Source organism: Taurulus bubalis, assembly GCF_910589615.1.
Source record: "Taurulus bubalis genome assembly, chromosome: 19".
Classification (NCBI taxonomy): domain Eukaryota; kingdom Metazoa; phylum Chordata; class Actinopteri; order Perciformes; family Cottidae; genus Taurulus; species Taurulus bubalis.
In genome coordinates, this window is record NC_136607.1 from 6,295,184 (window position 1) to 6,313,147 (window position 17,964).

Sequence of the window (17,964 nt, forward strand, 5' to 3'; positions counted from 1 at the left end):
ATTTATAAACACATATAATAAATCCAAACGTGATCTGTAAACTACAAGTAAACAAAAGTTCGGAACTAACAGGAAATACTTTTTTCTGTGACTTCCTGCGTATACACAGCTGACAACTGTCCGACTTGATCGCAGTTTTTTGTCGACGCCTCCTGCTGCGGCCGCTGCTCTCTGGATTCCAGGCGAGGCGCAGCTCTAACGAACGAGCCTAATTATGATTAACAATGGAAGCCCGTCCGGCACTAAAAAAGTAAATGAGATGAGATTAAACAGTCATAATTAGGAGATAATAAAGTCGAAATTATGAGATAGAAGGTCATAGTTATGGGATAAAAAATATCATAATTTCTCAATTATCTTTTTATCTCATAATTTCGAGATAAAAAGTCATAATTATGCCTTTCTATCTCATACATTTGACTTTATTATCTCATAATTTGTTTTACTTCTTTTTTTTGTTTGGCGGAAACCGGCTTCCATACCTTGTACCACCTTGTTTCTCCTGAATATATTTACTACTTAATATTTACTATGAGCCTCTAGTTTCAAGCATCTAGTTTCCGCTAGTGGAGCCGGAGCAGACGTCAAAACGCTTTCATTTCACGACCGAGGACCCTGGACGTGACGTCAAATCCTCCAGCTGTAGTAGCTCTGCGCATGCGCTGTGTTGCAGAGGCTCGACGCCGTCTGCTTTGTTGGGACTATCGATGCTACGACTTTCGGCGAGTCCACCGCGAATTGCAAGACATAATAAACGGGACGACTGACCGCGGCTTCCGGTCACTGGACGTTTGTTCGCTCGTTTGAAGTACCGCCGTGCGCGCGCGTCAGGATCCCCCTGTATATAAACAAAACGCAGCAAGCTGCTCTTTTTTTGTTTTGTTAAGGTGGCACGTCAGAGAGCCGCAACAACAACAACTCGCTCGAGCCCTCCTCGTCTTTTTAAGTTCGCTAACTTCGTGTCGGCCGCGGTGTGCGTGATGGGAATCCCCGTGCAGCTTCGTTAGGAGTTGAACTCCAAAACGTGTGCGTGCGAACATGAGAGAAGAGGACAGTCTGTCGTCAGGAAGGCAGCTCATGGCCAGTGAGAGAGGCGGTGCACGTCCCTGCTGCTGCTGCCCAGACTTGACAGAGGAGGAAGGAGCGACCGCGACCGAGAAGGGTGACCCGAGGCCTCCTGCTCGTCCGTCCGCCTCCAAGTAGCATCACATCCCGACGTTTGGCACAATATGGAGACGGTGGGGAAATTTGAGTTCAGTCGGAAGGACCTGATAGGACATGGCGCATTCGCTGTCGTCTTCAAAGGCAGGCACCGAGAGGTGAGCACTTATTCCTTGTCTGCTATTCTTTTTACTAAAACAATAAATGCATACAAATAAAAAATGCTAATGCAAACGCGATGCGAATGACAGGTCGCTTGAATGGTTCGGTTGCAAGTGAGTCGCAGTTTATTATGATCTGGGGTATTTGTTGTCGTAGTACGGCCTTAAGAGGCCTGGGAGCACGAATAGCGTGCTCCATATTAATAACACAGTTAATGGATGAAATACTTTTTTTTTTTTTTTTTACTGTAAGCGACCTTTTTGCAAATGCACGGATTGTTACATAGTGAGGGCCTTTTATTGTATTATTTTTCGTCCATTATCCTGTTAAATTTGAATGTAGAGCAGCAGACCTTTACGTTACTGTTTCCATGAGAAACCGTAGACCATCAATGAACAAGTTGTGACATGCCCAACCTGTAATGACAGAGTATAAGAGACCAATATTCATAGTCGATACTAAGGGTAAATGTAGGCCTGTGGCATCTTTGTTGCTTTATTATTCAATGGGCAGATCAGTTTCATAGAGGATAATGGCATCTTAGAACACATATTGCAATGTATACATATTACAATACATTTTAAATAGGCTGTAAGGTCAGAAAATGACGGACAAGGAAATTGCAAGTAACCAACAACATGATTCATGGTCTACTATGCATGTTGTAGTGGAGTGTGACCCCTTGAATATCCAAGTATTATACAATATATGTATAGAGTTTGTGATTTTTGACTGTGCAGAGACACATTTAGGAAATTGAACCAATTTGCTGTATGTACCGAAACATACGGACTTACTTAATTGTGCGTGTGTATTCTTCTAGAAACACGACTGGGAGGTGGCGGTTAAGTGTATCAACAAGAAGAACTTGGCCAAATCCCAGACGCTGCTGGGGAAAGAGATTAAAATACTCAAGGTAAGTCAGAAGTTCTCAAAAGTATTCTTCTACCAAGAGTACTTCACTGGTTTCCAGTTATTCGGTTACTATATGTACTCCAATGGACAAATACAGTATTTATTTGCATTTCAACTGTCTGTCCCCTGAATTACTCTGCTGCTTCCCCATCACATGTGTCACCTTGATATGTCAAGGTCATATCAAGTGTTTATTAGATCAGTTAGCTGTCGTGAACTCTTCGGTATCTAGAGCTGGAAAGGTGCCACATGTCAGAGTGACATATGAGCACTGGTTATTATTGTAACATGGATCGTCTCGTTAAACATGGCCAGTGAAAGTAAATTGTATCAAATTAGACCGCATGTAAAAGGCATACACTGTCCAAATATTGATTTGTCTCTGTCATTTCTGCAGGAGCTGAAACATGAGAACATTGTTGCATTACTGGACTTCCAGGTATGTAAAACAACATTCACGACTGGCATCTGGGTCCAGGTCATGTGATCGGGCTGATTGAGGGGCGTCAGTGCGGCTGTGCATACATAATTATCACACCTCTCTGCGTCTCACCAAATGGAGCAGATGGGTGGCTCGGTGCAGATGGGTGGCTCGGTGCAGATGAGTGGCTCGGTGCGTGTGTTCCAGATGACCCACTTTGCTCTCATGCAGCTTGAATAGTCTTGTTAAATGAGGCTTTGCTACATTTGTTTGTTCTAAAACAACAACAACAACTTCTGTTTGATCTCATGGAGGCACGTTTTCCTCTGCTCTCCCATGTTTCAGCTAAACACTTCTGCCTTTTGATTGTTTGCTGAAGGAGCTTTCTGTGGATTGTAGTGTCTGCATCTCTGCTCATTACAAGATACATTTTGCCACCTTTTTTCCCCGGCACGAGCCTCGGGTGTCGGCGAGGTGTTGCCGGTATGCACGTATACAAGTGCAGATGCTCGTATTATAACCTCTTAGCTCGGCGCCACACCAAGCGACAATGATCTCGCCTGAAGCCGACGAACCAGTCAGGAGCTCACTGTGACAACACCTGCCAGACGGATATAGACGGCCCGACCCAAATACACATCCTAACTCACTGAGTGTTTCTGTTGATAACACAACATCTGGTTAAAAAACATCTCATGTTCCAATTATTCTTATTCTCCATTTGACGAGACCCCATTTTTGCACATTTTTGTCGTAGAGTGTTATTAGCGATTGTTGACTTCCATCCTGTTTCATTGCTCCTCTCATTAATCGACTGACGCGACTGTGGTCTCACTGTGCTCTTAGTTTCGGATGCAGTTTTATTTTCATCTCATGTAAAAGCTCATAATGAAAACTGCGTATTCAGTCTGGATAATACAAATAGTGCAGGCCTCATTGATTTGTGTTATCCAAAAGGATTTAAAGATTAGTCTGAGAGTTAATAAATAATCGTAATGTTCAACATTATCCGAGAATTGCAGGCAAACAACAGTGTGACAGTCACACAGATGTTAAGCAAGAGTAAAAATACAAATATTTTCTTGTTCCAGCTTTGCAAATACATTTGCTGCTTCTTTTGCAGATTATTTCTGAAGAGAGTTAATTGGCATATTCAGCGTTAATTCAAGTCCTCTTTATTTGCAGATCTAATGTAATATTGTATTTAAACCCTGTGAAACAGTGAAAAGTTGCCAGGGCAAAAGTGGCCTGGTTGTCTCAGTGTTTTATAGCAAGTCACAGCAGGAGATGAAGATCGGCCTTCAATGCGGCGCCAAGCGATCTATCAAGCTGAAGTTTGGTGCTGCAGTAGCGCACTTCTGTCAGAGAGACAGCCGGTGGAAAGCAGATGGTTGTCTCTCTGACTGACTGGCTGGTTGCCTGGTTGGTTGCCGTCCAGTTTCAATAAAGCCAAAGACAACCAATTTCAAAAGGCCTGACTCAGCCGAACTATAGAAAACAGCCTGGCCTCTCACTGGTAGATTCAACAAGATACCAAGATGAGGTCAGACTGAAAGTCTGCAGTCATCTGTTGCCATGTGATAAGAGGACTGTTTTTGTTTTTTTAAAGCAGGCAGCACTGTGGTTTATTTTTCACAACTTGATGGGTTTAGAGAGGCTAAGAGGGGAGATGGCAGAGGAAAATGTTCGAAAAGTTGTTAAACTCTGAATCCCCCCAAATGTGCAATTTTAAAAAATGATCCAAGTTGTTAGTAAATTCAATTCTATTCCTTGTTTGTTGGCATTGTTGTGGGAGATTGTGAGTTTTAGACAGTTAAATGCTCCTCACTGGCTCAAGTTTCACCCACTGTTGTTAAATGTAGAACCAGTTTGACTAAATTAGTGTGTTTTATGTAGAAGAAATGCTTTAATTTGCTATAATCTTGTGTCTTTCTTTTTCAAGACCCAGCTGTTTTTTTTTCATTTTTGTTCTATATGCAGTCAGTCCTCTGTAATATCTTTGCAACCCTTTTCGACAATTGTATATCTCTCCAATCCGGATCCCCCAGCTTAGTTTGCTCAAACAGAATGGCTGTGCACAAGTGCCACCTGTTCCTTTCCTTTGTCCGTCACTGACATGTGTTTGTTTACCCCCCCCTCTTATCTCTTCCCTGTTTAGGAAACTGCCAGCTCAGTGTACCTGGTAATGGAGGTAAGCTCGCTGTGATGTTTGGCTCTGTTTGCTGAGGGCTGTATTGTCTCAGCCTTTGCAGGCAGCGCTGACGAGGCCTGGTTTATAATTAGCTGTGTCCTCAGGCGTCAAGAGGGGCACATGGCCGCTGGGTAACATCCACAAGCTGCTAGTTTCATTTTGCAGTGGCTTTCTACTGTTTCCCTTGATCCACAGGTAGTGGATGCTGTTAGTGAATCTCATGATTTTACTTTACAAATACTTTGGCCTGTGGACGAATGCTTTAAATGTATTCGGTAATGTTCAACATGACAAGTGCTTCATACTAATTTATTATTCCTGCAAGGCATGGCATGGTCTGTCACGCTGGCTCTCCAGACACCATAATTGGCCACTTCAGTGTTTTTTTAGAGTGCATGTCAAATGCTATTTGGGTTGAGTTATTTATTTATTTTTCAGCCTGGTTGTTCTGTTAATGTCCGTCGTACACATGCATACGATATCGTGTGAACACATTTGCCATCCAAGCAGAAGAGCTCGCTCGAAAAACAATTTCAGCAAAGTGACGTTGCTCGCCAGAGGCACCGGATCTCAAAATGTGTTCACATTCACAATGAATACTGAGAACTGCAGGGAAATCTGAAAATGGTTATAATGTGATTAAGAAGAAAAGAAAAAAATATATATATATAAATGTTCATGTGCATCCCCTGAAGCTTCCAGTGTCCAGTATATATATATATATATATATATATATATATATATATATATATATATATATATATATATATATATATATATTAATTTGTTCATGCTCATCTGTGTCTTGGAGAAGGAAATGACTGAGGCAGCCTTTCAGAGCCACCTTTCATAACACACCTTGTCTCTTCCTGGATTCATTCATATTGATGAGTGCGTGGTTATACATTTGTAAACACATCACTCTCCAGCTAATCATAGCTCTGATCTCCTTTTGCTTTTTAGTCCCTTCAGACAGGTTGATATCAGAGACTCATTCACTATGGTTACAGATCAGCCTGTTTTACCTGTGTGTCCTAATGTGATTCCTTTTCATCTCTCCTTCTTTCATTTCCTCTCTCGCCCTCCCTGCCTCTCTTTCTAATCCCAGTACTGCAATGGGGGCGACCTAGCTGACTATTTACACAGTAAGTGCGACAAATCATCTCCTAAAAGCTCCAGATGCTTCTCAGTAGAAAACAAACAATGATTGAACTCATGTTGAAATGTCATCTGTGTTGCCCGGTGACAAGAAAGGGAGAGTCCTTGCTGTCCCTGAAGGCCTCTCTTTATTTATAAAAGCCAAGATCATTACACTAACAATTCCCAACAATATGATTTTCTATCGGTTTAAATCGCCAAAGCAACTAATAAAGGCATTTCAATCACAAAATAAACTCTAATAAAATGTTGAAAATATTCTGTTTTATGGTCTTCGGACAAGAACTGCTGGTTAAGACTGTGACTAATAGAAGAGGAAGAATCATTGTTCAGCTCTGTTAAGTCTACCAAGAACAGTGAAAGAGTGCAAATGAAAGTGAACAACTTATCAGTGAAATATACGCCCCAAAGCTGCCATTCAGGGTACAACTCTGTGTTTTTTTTAAGTTTCCTGTTTGACGGATCAGAAGCTGTCTTCTTATCTGCGGCCCTGAAGACGGAGACCGATTTGGTGCTTCAGCAACTTTTGGAGGCCCTAAGGCTTAAAATAGACTTCAACATGCAGTGTACTGAAACCACGTAGAGTATTTGAGACATATAGCACATACATACAGTACGCCACCGCCGTACTATGCTAACAAACTGGCCATTAAAGTAAGGTCTAGAATTCTGTCCAGGTTTTCCCCATCTCATAAATTGCTGGGCTCTTAACAGCCAGTGCACTCAACTCGTTGGAGGCGGGTCTTGATCTGCCAGCGTGAGCAGCATGGGACATAAGACACAGTTTGCAGACTAATTATAGTCTGCCAGGTACCTACAGTGTAAATAGAGGACCTATTCCAGTATTAGTCTTTTCCTGCCTGGTTAAAAAAAGAAAACTGGATCCACTACCCACTTTGAGGGCAATGAACAAAGTATACCAAAACTAAATGAACCCTGTTTCTCTGCAGCCAAGGGCACGCTGAGTGAGGACACCATCCGGGTTTTCCTGCAGCAGATTGCAGGGGCCATGAGGGTCTTGCAGGGTAAAGGCATCATCCACCGGGACCTCAAGCCCCAGAACATTCTGCTCTCCTACCCACCTGGACGCAAGTCGCACTCCACCAACACCTGCATCAAGATCGGTAGGTCCGATGGCGCGAGAGCCTGTGATGCGTGACGGGATGGCACGTGCACGTGCACGCACTTGATAACTTCTTGAGATCTGTAATATTAAAGTGATTTCAAAATGTGGCAGAACTTGTGCAACCCAGTAGCACCTAGTGTTTAACACAGGAAAGGAGTTTATAGAGATGGAATCGGAAATAAATGGAGCAAAAACATTTTTATTTCAGATACTATAACCTAATAGTGATAAAGTTTAAACTGGTTTGAGGAAATTGATTAGATTATTTATATAATTTCCCATTTTCTTACACTGTTGGGGGGAAAAAAAACCAAGAGAGTAAGAGCCCTATTCAGAGAGACATGAAGTATGCGTCTCCTCGGTCTGGAGTTTTGGCTCATTTGCTCATAAACAATGAAGTTGGTTTTAACAACGAGTAATTACTGTTGTGGAAAGTGTCACGACCGAGCACTGAGAGCGAGTTTGTGTTGTTCAGCTGTTTGGAAACTCTGCTAATCCTTAAGCCTATTAATTCTTGTTCCTCCGGAGAGAATTGATTGCCTTGTGGGAGTGAAGGAGTGAGGCTCCCCGTCACTGCAGTTTGTTATTATCCTCACCACTCTGGGAAAACTGTCACAGTCACACTAACTAACAGACTGATCGCACCTCATTGCACCTCCACAGATGCAGGTACTGACACACCAGCACATCCGCGCTGCTAAAGGGATTACTGGAACATGTTGACTTACTGAAAAGGCTGTGTGCTCTAGGTATCATAGGTTTTGTATTTGTTTATCCAATAATCTGAGTAATATAATGAGCTACACAGAGATTATTGGAGTATTTTAATATGTGTATACATAACCCTATATATATATATATATATATATATATATATATATATATATATATATATATATATGAGAAAACATTGGTGCTTGTTGATTGGCATGTGTTTTATTAAACAATCACTCTAGTGGTTGTCATCATACCTTTTAATCACAGTGAAGCTGCCTCTCAATCATTATCGGTATTATGATTTATAGTTTTATTGGTTTTAAAAATAGATACTCTTTAGTTGGGAACCTGCAGGAGACAAAACAAATGTAATTTTTTAGAGCACTATCGATTTTTCTTTTCTGCAACCATCTGCAGTTTTTCTTCTGGGAGTTCTTTTCTATTTCCCCTGATTTCATCAGTTTGAGTGTCAGCATTTGCACATTTTCTCTCCGCAGCGGACTTCGGCTTTGCCAGGTACCTTCAGAGCAACATGATGGCGGCGACGCTCTGCGGGTCCCCGATGTACATGGTAAGCATTCTTTGTTCACCCACACCTGGTAATGGTTTTTGCTTCTGACGCTTTTTGCTTCTGATGCCTTTTGCTTCTGATGCTTCTCTTATCGTTGGTCACGTGAAAAAGCCGTGCGAGGAGCAAGTTCTTTTCGTTTATTTTAGTTAGTGTTTGCTGAACGCCGTCTCTAATGCTTGGGTGATACTAGTTTAATGGTCTCATTAATTGTTCGTCAAAGTGTCGCAATCTCACTCTATTGTTTCCTCTCTAGGCGCCTGAAGTCATTATGTCCCAAAGCTATGATGCCAAGGCTGACTTGTGGAGTATAGGAACCATAGTGTTTCAGTGCCTGATTGGAAAGGCTCCTTTTCAGGTGAACACGTTTATTTCAATGCATGTTTTAGTTTTTTTTTGCAATATGAACCGCTTCTCTCATAGCTACAATGTCATTTAGGGATGCGCCAGCATCAAAACTCCATTGACCAAAGACTTATATGAACAATGTACTGTTTTGACTGGCTTTTAAGATAAGCATATGTGTACAGAAAACTGAAAAGTAAAAAAATAACTTGTTTCGCCAAGTTAATAGTGTGAACAATATACAACATTAGTTTGCTTGTCATTTTGCACAAGATAATGGGATTGAAGCAGATATTTTATGGGATCAAAAAGATGGAAAACACATGCAGTAGTTAAAAAAATAGTGACAAAATAAAGTGCATTAGCACAACACTTTGCTGAACGATCCTTTACCATGTTGTTGTTTTTGCTTAAGTCTGTTTGTTGAAAGTATTCAAACAGGCGGTCTCTTCTCTCCAGGTCATGTGAAAGATGAGGAAAACCCCCCAAAAAACAGTAGTTTCCCGCGGCTAACTTGAATGACACTGTGAAAGATGAAACACATAACTTCTTTCAAAACTACCTCATCTAATCTGGCATAACTACCAGATTAGCTTCACTCTTTGCCTCATTGACAACACATGTTGTGTCGTTACACAAGGACATCTGTGCAATGGCAGCGCACTGTGCCATGTGCGTGTGTGTGTGTGTGTGTGTGTGTGTGTGTGTACATACGTTTGCAGACATTTGTATGTTTTCAACTATCGCTCTGACCTTTTTTATCCTTTTTAGGCCAGCAGTCCCCAGGACCTCCGGCTGTTCTATGAAAAGAACAAGACTCTCAGCCCCAAGTAAGGAGTTACGGTGACAGCGCGTTCATTTCTAATGTGATCAACCAATGTTATGCATTAGTTTTATGGGCTTCACTTATAAGAGATGAGAAACTTTGCTGCGATACATCTTGAGCGCAGACTACCCAATAAAAAGTGAAATCCCTGACCTAAACTCTTCAGAAAGACCCAATTATCTTTGACAATGTTTTTGCGAAAAGCAAAACAAATGTAGTCTTTTAAATAAACGCTGCCAGTCACGGCCAAGCCAGCTGGGTGGGTTTAATTGAACAGAAGTGTATTCACAACATTGTTAGAGATGACAAGCCCCCAACAAATCCCCAACATCCGAAGCTAATCAACGTCTGTAAGGCTTTACGTTTCAGTTCCGCACAGCTGCCTAATGAAACCACACTGCGGCTTCCATTCATTTATTTATCTCAAGGCAATAAAGAGAGATCATGTATTTGTTGACAGTACGAACATAACAAGTAAACAGAGTGCAGCTAAAAGTGTTCCTGTATTTGTTCTGTGTTTGCAGCATTCCCAGAGAGACTTCTAGCCACCTGAGGCACCTGCTGTTGGGTCTGCTGCAGCGCAACCACAAGGACCGCATGGACTTTGGTCAGTGGGCTTTAAGGACAGGAAAATGAATGAGACCGTTGATAATGTGGTGTTGATGCAGACCTACAATACAGCTAACTTACTAATGTAGCATTTCATAAATGCTTATTGAGTCCCATTGTGATGAAACAAGTATTCCTGTGTTGGTCTTCTATATCTATGAATACTGTTCTGACACGTTGCTCCGCTTCACTGCCTCCTACTTATTCTGTTTCTCTTTGTGTTGTTGGTAGATGAGTTTTTTTGTCATCCTTTCCTGGAGGCAAGCTCATCCCTGAAAAAGAGTAAGTGAGAATAAACAACAATAATGCTCGGTTATGGTTGGATCATTGTCAGTAACACATAAATAAGTGCAGGACTTCAGCATTATTGCAGTATTGTGTATATATCTCAAATCTCTTTATTTAATGTCTGGCACCTTAATAATATACATGCCTGGCAATGTAATAAACATTGCACATTTTCTGATGGCAGTAAGTGCAAAGGTTTGCATCTCTTTTAAAATAAAATGTAACCCTCAAAATAATGCAAGATCGAAATAATCACAGAACTGAATTTTTCACCCATATGACACTTTGACTCTGGTGTAGGACTAGATGGAGGAGTAGAGATGCAAACACGACAACTAAAAGCTATTACTTGTTGTCAAAACGCCAGAGACTCATGACATGACGTGTTGTGCTTTTTTGTGCACAACTCCGTGTTTCTCAAACCTCCCTGAGTTGTCTAACGAGTGTATTGCATTTGGTCGCAGCAACTCCTACCGTGTCCATGACCTGCTTCCCAAGCTCTGCATCAGCCAGCTCCTGCAGCAGCTCGTCCACCTCTCACCTCGCCTCTCCACCGGTTTGTGTTTATTATTCCTGCATTATTCATCCGTGTGCCAAGTCGACGCCAGTTTCTCACACGGTTTTCTCTTTCGGTGTTTATTTTTTTTGTGCTTTCTTTCTTCGTTCACCCACTACTTTCTCTCTCCTGGTCTCTGCAGCAGTCTCTTGCTGAGGGTCATCCCTTGCGTGCCAAGGCTCTGGCCTCCCCTACCCAGGAGGCTACTGGGTTTCTCCTCAAGGACTCTGGTGGAGGCGGCAGCAGCAAGAACTCCTCCTCCTGTGACACGGATGACTTTGTCATGGTGCCGGCTCACTTCACTAGTGAGAAAACTTTTTTTTTTAAACCTAAATATCAATTGCCGCTGTGCATAGTCCAAGCCTGGGCTCCAGCTCTGTAGAATTACTGAAGTCATATTTTATTCAACTGTTGTTTTTCTCACAGACTAGCTTTTATGTGGCAGTAGTAGCGTTTCATAAGCTGGAGCTGTACTCTTGTCGTCATTTCTTTCTGATTTATTTTTTCCTGGTTTTCCAGCGGGTGAGCTGGCATGTGAGAGTAAAGTGCTGCAGGACAGCCTGATGAACAGCGGGTAAGACGCAAGGATTGGTTCTTCATAGCCATTACCTGTATTACACTAATGTATTGGAGTTGTGCAAGAACCCCGCTAGTAAAGGAGCATAACTCACTATCCGTAATTCAATCTCCAGTAAAAAGTGAGAGCATGTTGTATTCCTTTTCAAAATGGCATCTCGATAAAGCGCTGATGACGTGTCTCCTTCGTCCCGTCTCCTCTTTCATCAGCTCTCTTCTGGCTTCTGCTGGTCTGTGCAGCCAAGTCAAAACCCCACCGCACTCCCCTTCCTGCAGCGGCTCTCCAAGTCCCGTCAGGTAACGGCTCACCGCTATAAATATGCTCGGCTGTGGTGATGCATGTGCTGCTGTTTAGCTCAGAGGCAAGACACTGAGCGATAGAGGAGCGGTTAGTGGAAGAAGAAGAAAATGAAAATGAAATAGCAGCAATTGCCAAAGTAGCTGGTGCGGTAAATTAATGAATGTATCTGATACCTGCTAAATTAATTAATTAATTAAATTAACCTACAATGTAATATTTGTTTTTACATGAGCGATATTGTACAGGTCTGGCAGTGTTAACAGAATGTCTCTATTGCAAAATATGTGGAGTAATCATTCATGTTGAAAGTGTTACATTCGTCTGTGTACTCACACACACACACACACACACACACACACACTCACACTCACACTCACACTCACACTCAGCCTCTCATCGCTCAACTGTTTCTCTTGGCACACTCTGTTCTTCTCACTGTTGTTGGCAGGCCCAGTGAGTGCTCGGGGAGTAACTACGGTGGTAGCTGTGGAAACCAGTGTCGGTCATTGCCGATCCCAGTCCCCACTCAGGTCCAGAACTACCACCGCATGGAGCAGAATCTCCACTGCACCAAACTGGATGGCTCACCACGGTCTGTACCGCTGACGTAAACACGTGTTGACATTTCTCAAATGTTTGCCTGTAGTGACTCGTGAACGTTGCATTATTAGGCTGTCGACACCGGTGCGACGTTGCAGCAGCGGAAGCTCGTTGGGCTTCGTTCGGACCGGGCCTTCGCCGCCCTATGGGCAGGGGGCGGGGCCTTCGCCGCCCTATGGGCAGGGGGCGGGGCCCGCCATCCGTAGGCTTTCCCTGGGAGGAGCCAGACCTTTCCAGATCTCCCCTCAAGGTATCTCAGACGCTACAGCTTTCTCTATACTACTCTCTATACAATTTAACCAAATCAATACATTTATATTTAAAGAAACAAATGGTAAATTGATGAATTAGAAAATAATTAAACAGAACGAATTATTATAAAGTAGTGAGGTGCAGCCCTGGAAAGTCAATCGGCTTGTTGTAGGAGATTTTGCCCTGGAAATTCAAGTGCAGACCAAGAGGGAAACACTTTTGTGGTTAGCATTTGCCAATGTTGCTCTAAGTCAACCAGTCCATTACTTTTGAAAGTTCTTGGTTGAGACAATGGACCAACCTCCTACGCACACAAACACTCTCCTTCTCACCACCAGTTTCTCGCTACTCGTCTGTGCCTCCAGCTGGCACAGTCCCTTCGCTGTCTGGACATCCAGCATGGCAGCGTGGGAGTTAGGCAGGACTCGTCCGTCTCTGCAGTCTCTTGGTGGATTCCTTGCCTCGTTGTCTCGTCTGACATCTCATTGTGCGACGGCACCTGCCGTCTAAAAGCGGAACGCATTCTGACCTCTGCCTTTTGTCCCGCAGCTCCTCTGCACATCGAGTCCCAGCCGACTTCTCAGCAACACCCGCAGACGGCGGGACTGGGCACGCGGCTCCACAGCGCCCCCTGCTTGTTGGAGGGCACCGGTGGCGGCGGCAAGCAAAAGATCAGGAAGCAGCACTCCGACCCGGTGGTGGCCCCCTCGGCGGGTCTGAAGACGCTGCGCCCTCTGCACGCTTCCCCCAGACTCAGTGAGCTGATGCAGCGCAGCCCCCTACCCACAATCCTTGGCTCTCCTTCCAGGGTGAGTCAGCACTGTGTGTGTTTGTGTGCGTGTGTGTGTGTAAAGAAGGTAGCACCGTAGTAGCACTTAGATGGCACTTACTAATAGCACTTTGTAGTTTAACTTTATTGAAATTGTACTTTCTTGATTCTTGTTGTTCTGAGTTTGTACTCAGGGTGGCATTGCACTTATTGTAAGTCGCTTTGGATAAAAGCATCAGCTAAATGGTGTGTGTGTGTGTGTGTGTGTGTGTGTGTGTGTGTGTGTGTGTGTGTGTGTGTGTGTGTGTGTGTGTGTGTGTGTGTGTGTGTGTGGAAAAAATGTTATTAGTCATGGAAATCCATTGGTCAGAATGTGTATGAACCCTGGTTTCAACAAACCTGTGGTGCTTCTCTCGTCTCCCTCCTCAGGCCATCCCTCCGTTTGAATTCCCGAAGCCTCCCAGCACTCCAAACCTCATGACCTTCCTGGCGCAACAGGGTTTGGTCATCGGCTCCCCTTGCAGCAGGACTGCTCCGGGAGAGCTCAGAGACGCAGGACCACAAGCGCTAACGCAGGTTCTCCAGCCGGCCCACTGCATCCACAGAATGAGTGATGATACCAAGGCCTTTGGAAGGTTCGATTCTTGTTTTTTGCTGTTTTTTTCTATGCGTCATCGAGGAGGAATTGTTTGTCTGCAGATACAGGATAGACTGGAGTGCTTCTGCAGTATTAAATGTTCCCTTTCTGTCCTTCCATGTTCTCCGCTCTGCCCCCTTTCTCTTTGGAGCAGGTCCCAGAGTGCCGGTCGTCTGTCTGACATGCTGCTGATGGCTGCATTCGGACCAGGTGGACCTGTGGGGGACCGAGGCAGCACGGAGAACTTGACCTCTGAGAAAACCACAGGCATAACGGGTAGGAACTCTTTGTCGATTATTTAGGATTGCTGTTCGTCTACGTGGCTCATTCCAACAATGCGTCAGTTATACAGTCCGGCCTTGACTCCTCGCTCTTTTCTGCCCTCTAGTGCCCCCGGGTGGTAGGCGAGGTCTTGCACCTGGCTCGGTCAACCCTGCTCAGGTGGTTTTCACTGTGGGCTCTCCTCCAAGTGGCAGCACCCCACCTCACACCTCCAGACAGAGGAAATACTCAGGTAGCTCATGCACATTCAAACACAAATAAATACAAGTCATTTGTCTCCATCTCCCTTCTGCAGCTCGCAGGAATCAAATTCCACTTTTGCAGCGGCATTAGTATAATGCTCTGCACATCATACAGCATCGAGCACTGGGAAGATATTACTTTAAATTTCAAATCATGTGGAAACTTAAATATTAGGGAGGCGAGCATAAAAGGTTATTTTTATTTTATTTTTCTGTGGAGAGATGTAATTTATGGAGTAATACCCCAAATTACATTTTCCCGAACACACAATTTTCCAATTGGTAATTAGAGTTTAGAGCATTCAAGGCAAAAGAAAAATTCATGTAGCTGCTGGCAGATGTTGATCATTATCTGGAACGAATCTCTACTCAATACAGTGGTCATCAAGTGTGAAGCATGGCATTTGGTGCAGAAAATATGTATGTATTAAATACATTTGACATTTTTCTACTCCTTTTTTTTCTTCTCCTCTATTTCTGACTCCTGCAGGCTCGTTCACTTCAATCAGCCCTGCAGGTTCCTTCACAAGCCGCTATCCCCAGACCGCCACCTATGTGGATGGCTTTGAAGCTCCTTCCAGTCCTCGCTACGGTTTCACTGATCCTATCTCAGCCAACATGGGCGGCCCTGTAACCTTTGAGGCTCCTGAGCTGCCTGAGGAGACGCTGATGGAGGTGAGAAACAGGTTTTATAAAAGCCTTAAGAAGGCAATGCAAAAGGAGTGAGTCCTCCCTTTAGAGCCTGTGTATTCTGTGCACTTATGCAGCTTGTACGTCTTTGTTGTGTACATCCATCATTCTAAGAAAAACCTTCATATGAATAATCCCTCTTGACAGTGCAGTGTGTAAGAAAGATGTAACAAGAGCGCATCGTGTAGTTGAGGGTCTTTAGCTCAAGTCACCGTGGTAGAATTAGCCCAATGTGGAATCTGAGAATGCAAAATGTAAATGCATTGATTGACCTGCATGTTGCATTACAGTCTGTTTCTAAGTTATATCTCTAAACAATCTGTTTCTCCGTCTCTCTGTCGGAGCGCAGCAGGAGCACACAGACACCGTGCAAAGCCTGCGTTTCACGTTGGACTTCGCCCGCTGTCTGATGGAGGTCGCAGGAGCCTGTGGGGTCGTGGCGTTCGAGGAGCAGGAAGACGTTTCTCATGTCTTTCAGCAGCAGAGCCTGGTGGCAGATCAGATAAGCTCGCTGAGCCGAGAGTGGAGGTAAGGCCGTGTCAATCAACCGTCGCCGTGAGTCTTTCTGGATGGCGATGATACCGTGGATTCAATTTGGATAGAAAATTATTTAAATGTAGATCTCCTGCTTTTTCTCCATGTTAGGGAAAATCTTTTTTTAAGTGGCAAAACGTTTTGTCAAGTCGGATTTTCATGTTGCAGTTGGCAGATTTATAGAAGCTGCTCATGAGTATTGACTTAAATACGTTGAAAATTCATGCCTCTCGGTTTGAAACCAGATTTGTAAGCTTGAATGCATTCATTTTGCGCCAGAATAAACAAAGACACGCTGACATGAATATGATAAAGTCAGAGAGAAGAGGAGGAGATTTCATGCCTTCTAACATTTGGGAGAACACACCGTGGATGAGTTTGATAATGGGGAGCGTGTAATCTAATGAGAACGACTTTGATCTCATCTCTGGTCCTCAGGACTCGGCAGAGATATTGTCTGCGCCATAGCCAGTGGTCGCTTTCATGTTTTCTCATTTTCTGTGACCTTCTTGCTGCATAATGGGGCATACACCTGCTGTACAACTCGATCATGCTGATATTTCACAACTTTCACAACTGAACACCAACATTGTATTGTTTGTAGTCTCATTTGTCAATTTTTTTATTTGTGTGTGTGTGTGTCCTCAGTCATGCAGAACAGCTGGTTCTCTACCTAAAGACGACAGAACTCTTGTCCACTGCCTTACACACAGCCATGGAGCGAGTTAAACAGGGCAAACTCTACCCATCCTCGACAGTCAAACAAAGTATGAGCCATTTTATTTTTTTGAGGAATCCAATACGTGTATGAAAAAGAATGCCCGATGAGTGTCCTGGCAGCATATTCAAATACATTTCTGTCCGTATACAGTAGTGAAGAGGCTGAACGAGCTGTACAAGACCAGTGTGGCATCCTGTCGCTCTCTCAGCACCCGTCTGGAGCGCTTCTTTTCCAGGAAGCACCGTTTAATGAACCAAATCACCTCCATCACAGCTGAGCGGCTGCTGTTCAGCCACACTGTGCAGATGGTAAGCCAGGGGGGGAATTAGACAGTTGGGATGCAGAGGAGCAGATGAGGGTTATTGACCAGCAGCCCAAAGCGTAATCATTAAGATACTGTGTGTGTGGGCGGCCAGCAAAAAATTAAACCAGCATTAATTGCCAACCTAAGCGCCAGAATGGCAGCATTTCAAACCTCAGGCTCCAAGCCCTTGCTCTCACATTGTTTGCTTTATGGCCACAGCAATATTGTACGGCCACTGAAGTAACTGTAAGCTAATTAGAGTATTTGTATATTTGCTCAGGAGAGTGTACCAAGCAAAGCAAGGTAAACCAAACGCTGGTAAATGATGTTGGTGTTTTAATATAATATTCTCTATATTGACTTGAGCCTGCCGGTGTCATCTCAGGTTCAGACTGCCGCGCTGGACGAGATGTTCCACCAGGGGGAGGCGTCCGTCCTGCGGTACCATAAAGCTCTGCTGCTGATGGAGGGCCTGTCTCTGCTGCTCACGGAGCAGGAGGACATCCTCAGTGTGAGCAAGTGTAAGTGCGGACCATAGTTTGTTGTGCGATAGGGTTAGGCTGCAGAAGAAACACTGTTGTGATTATATATTTGAAACAATTAGCTATTTAGATTTCCCATTAATTCAGTACGATATGACTTGTTATGCTCACTGTCTTTTCTTCTTTTTGCGTGCAGGTAAGGAGTGCATTGAACGCCGCCTCACAGCTTTGCAGTCGGGACTCTGCGTTTGACAGTCAGACACTGCTTCCTGAGCGCGGCTATGATGTCAGTCATTTGCACCCTTGCACATTTCCAACAAACCAAATCTCCACCAAAAAAATCTCATGGTTTTCACTTAGAAATGCTTTTTATTTTCACGAGAAAACCACAAGGCTCGCAGTTTTGACTTGACCGTGCCGGCTTGTGTGCTCACTAAATGGCTTGCCATTCATCCCAAGTTCTGGACGGTGGCAGTGACTTCCCCCTGCGCTAAACTCGTGCCAGTCTTGGACACGAAGCACCTCGTGCTG

General features: G+C 43.9%; 1 protein-coding gene across 1 annotated transcript; it reads left to right on the top strand.

Moving 5' to 3' along the window:
- Positions 1-1,229: 1,229 nt before the first annotated feature.
- On the top strand, positions 1,230-17,685 carry ulk1b (unc-51 like autophagy activating kinase 1; the record flags this gene model as incomplete). Its single annotated transcript, XM_079234894.1, has 27 exons — positions 1,230-1,319; positions 2,147-2,239; positions 2,636-2,677; positions 4,818-4,850; positions 5,959-5,995; positions 6,959-7,132; positions 8,349-8,422; positions 8,676-8,777; positions 9,536-9,594; positions 10,115-10,197; positions 10,431-10,481; positions 10,952-11,043; positions 11,186-11,348; positions 11,563-11,617; positions 11,830-11,916; positions 12,369-12,512; positions 12,592-12,770; positions 13,322-13,581; positions 13,971-14,176; positions 14,333-14,454; positions 14,567-14,692; positions 15,193-15,377; positions 15,742-15,920; positions 16,575-16,693; positions 16,798-16,955; positions 17,337-17,472; positions 17,630-17,685. 27 exons carry the CDS (start codon positions 1,230-1,232, stop codon positions 17,683-17,685), a joined length of 3,105 nt encoding a protein of 1,034 aa, XP_079091020.1.
- Between the last annotated feature and the right edge of the window lie 279 nt (positions 17,686-17,964).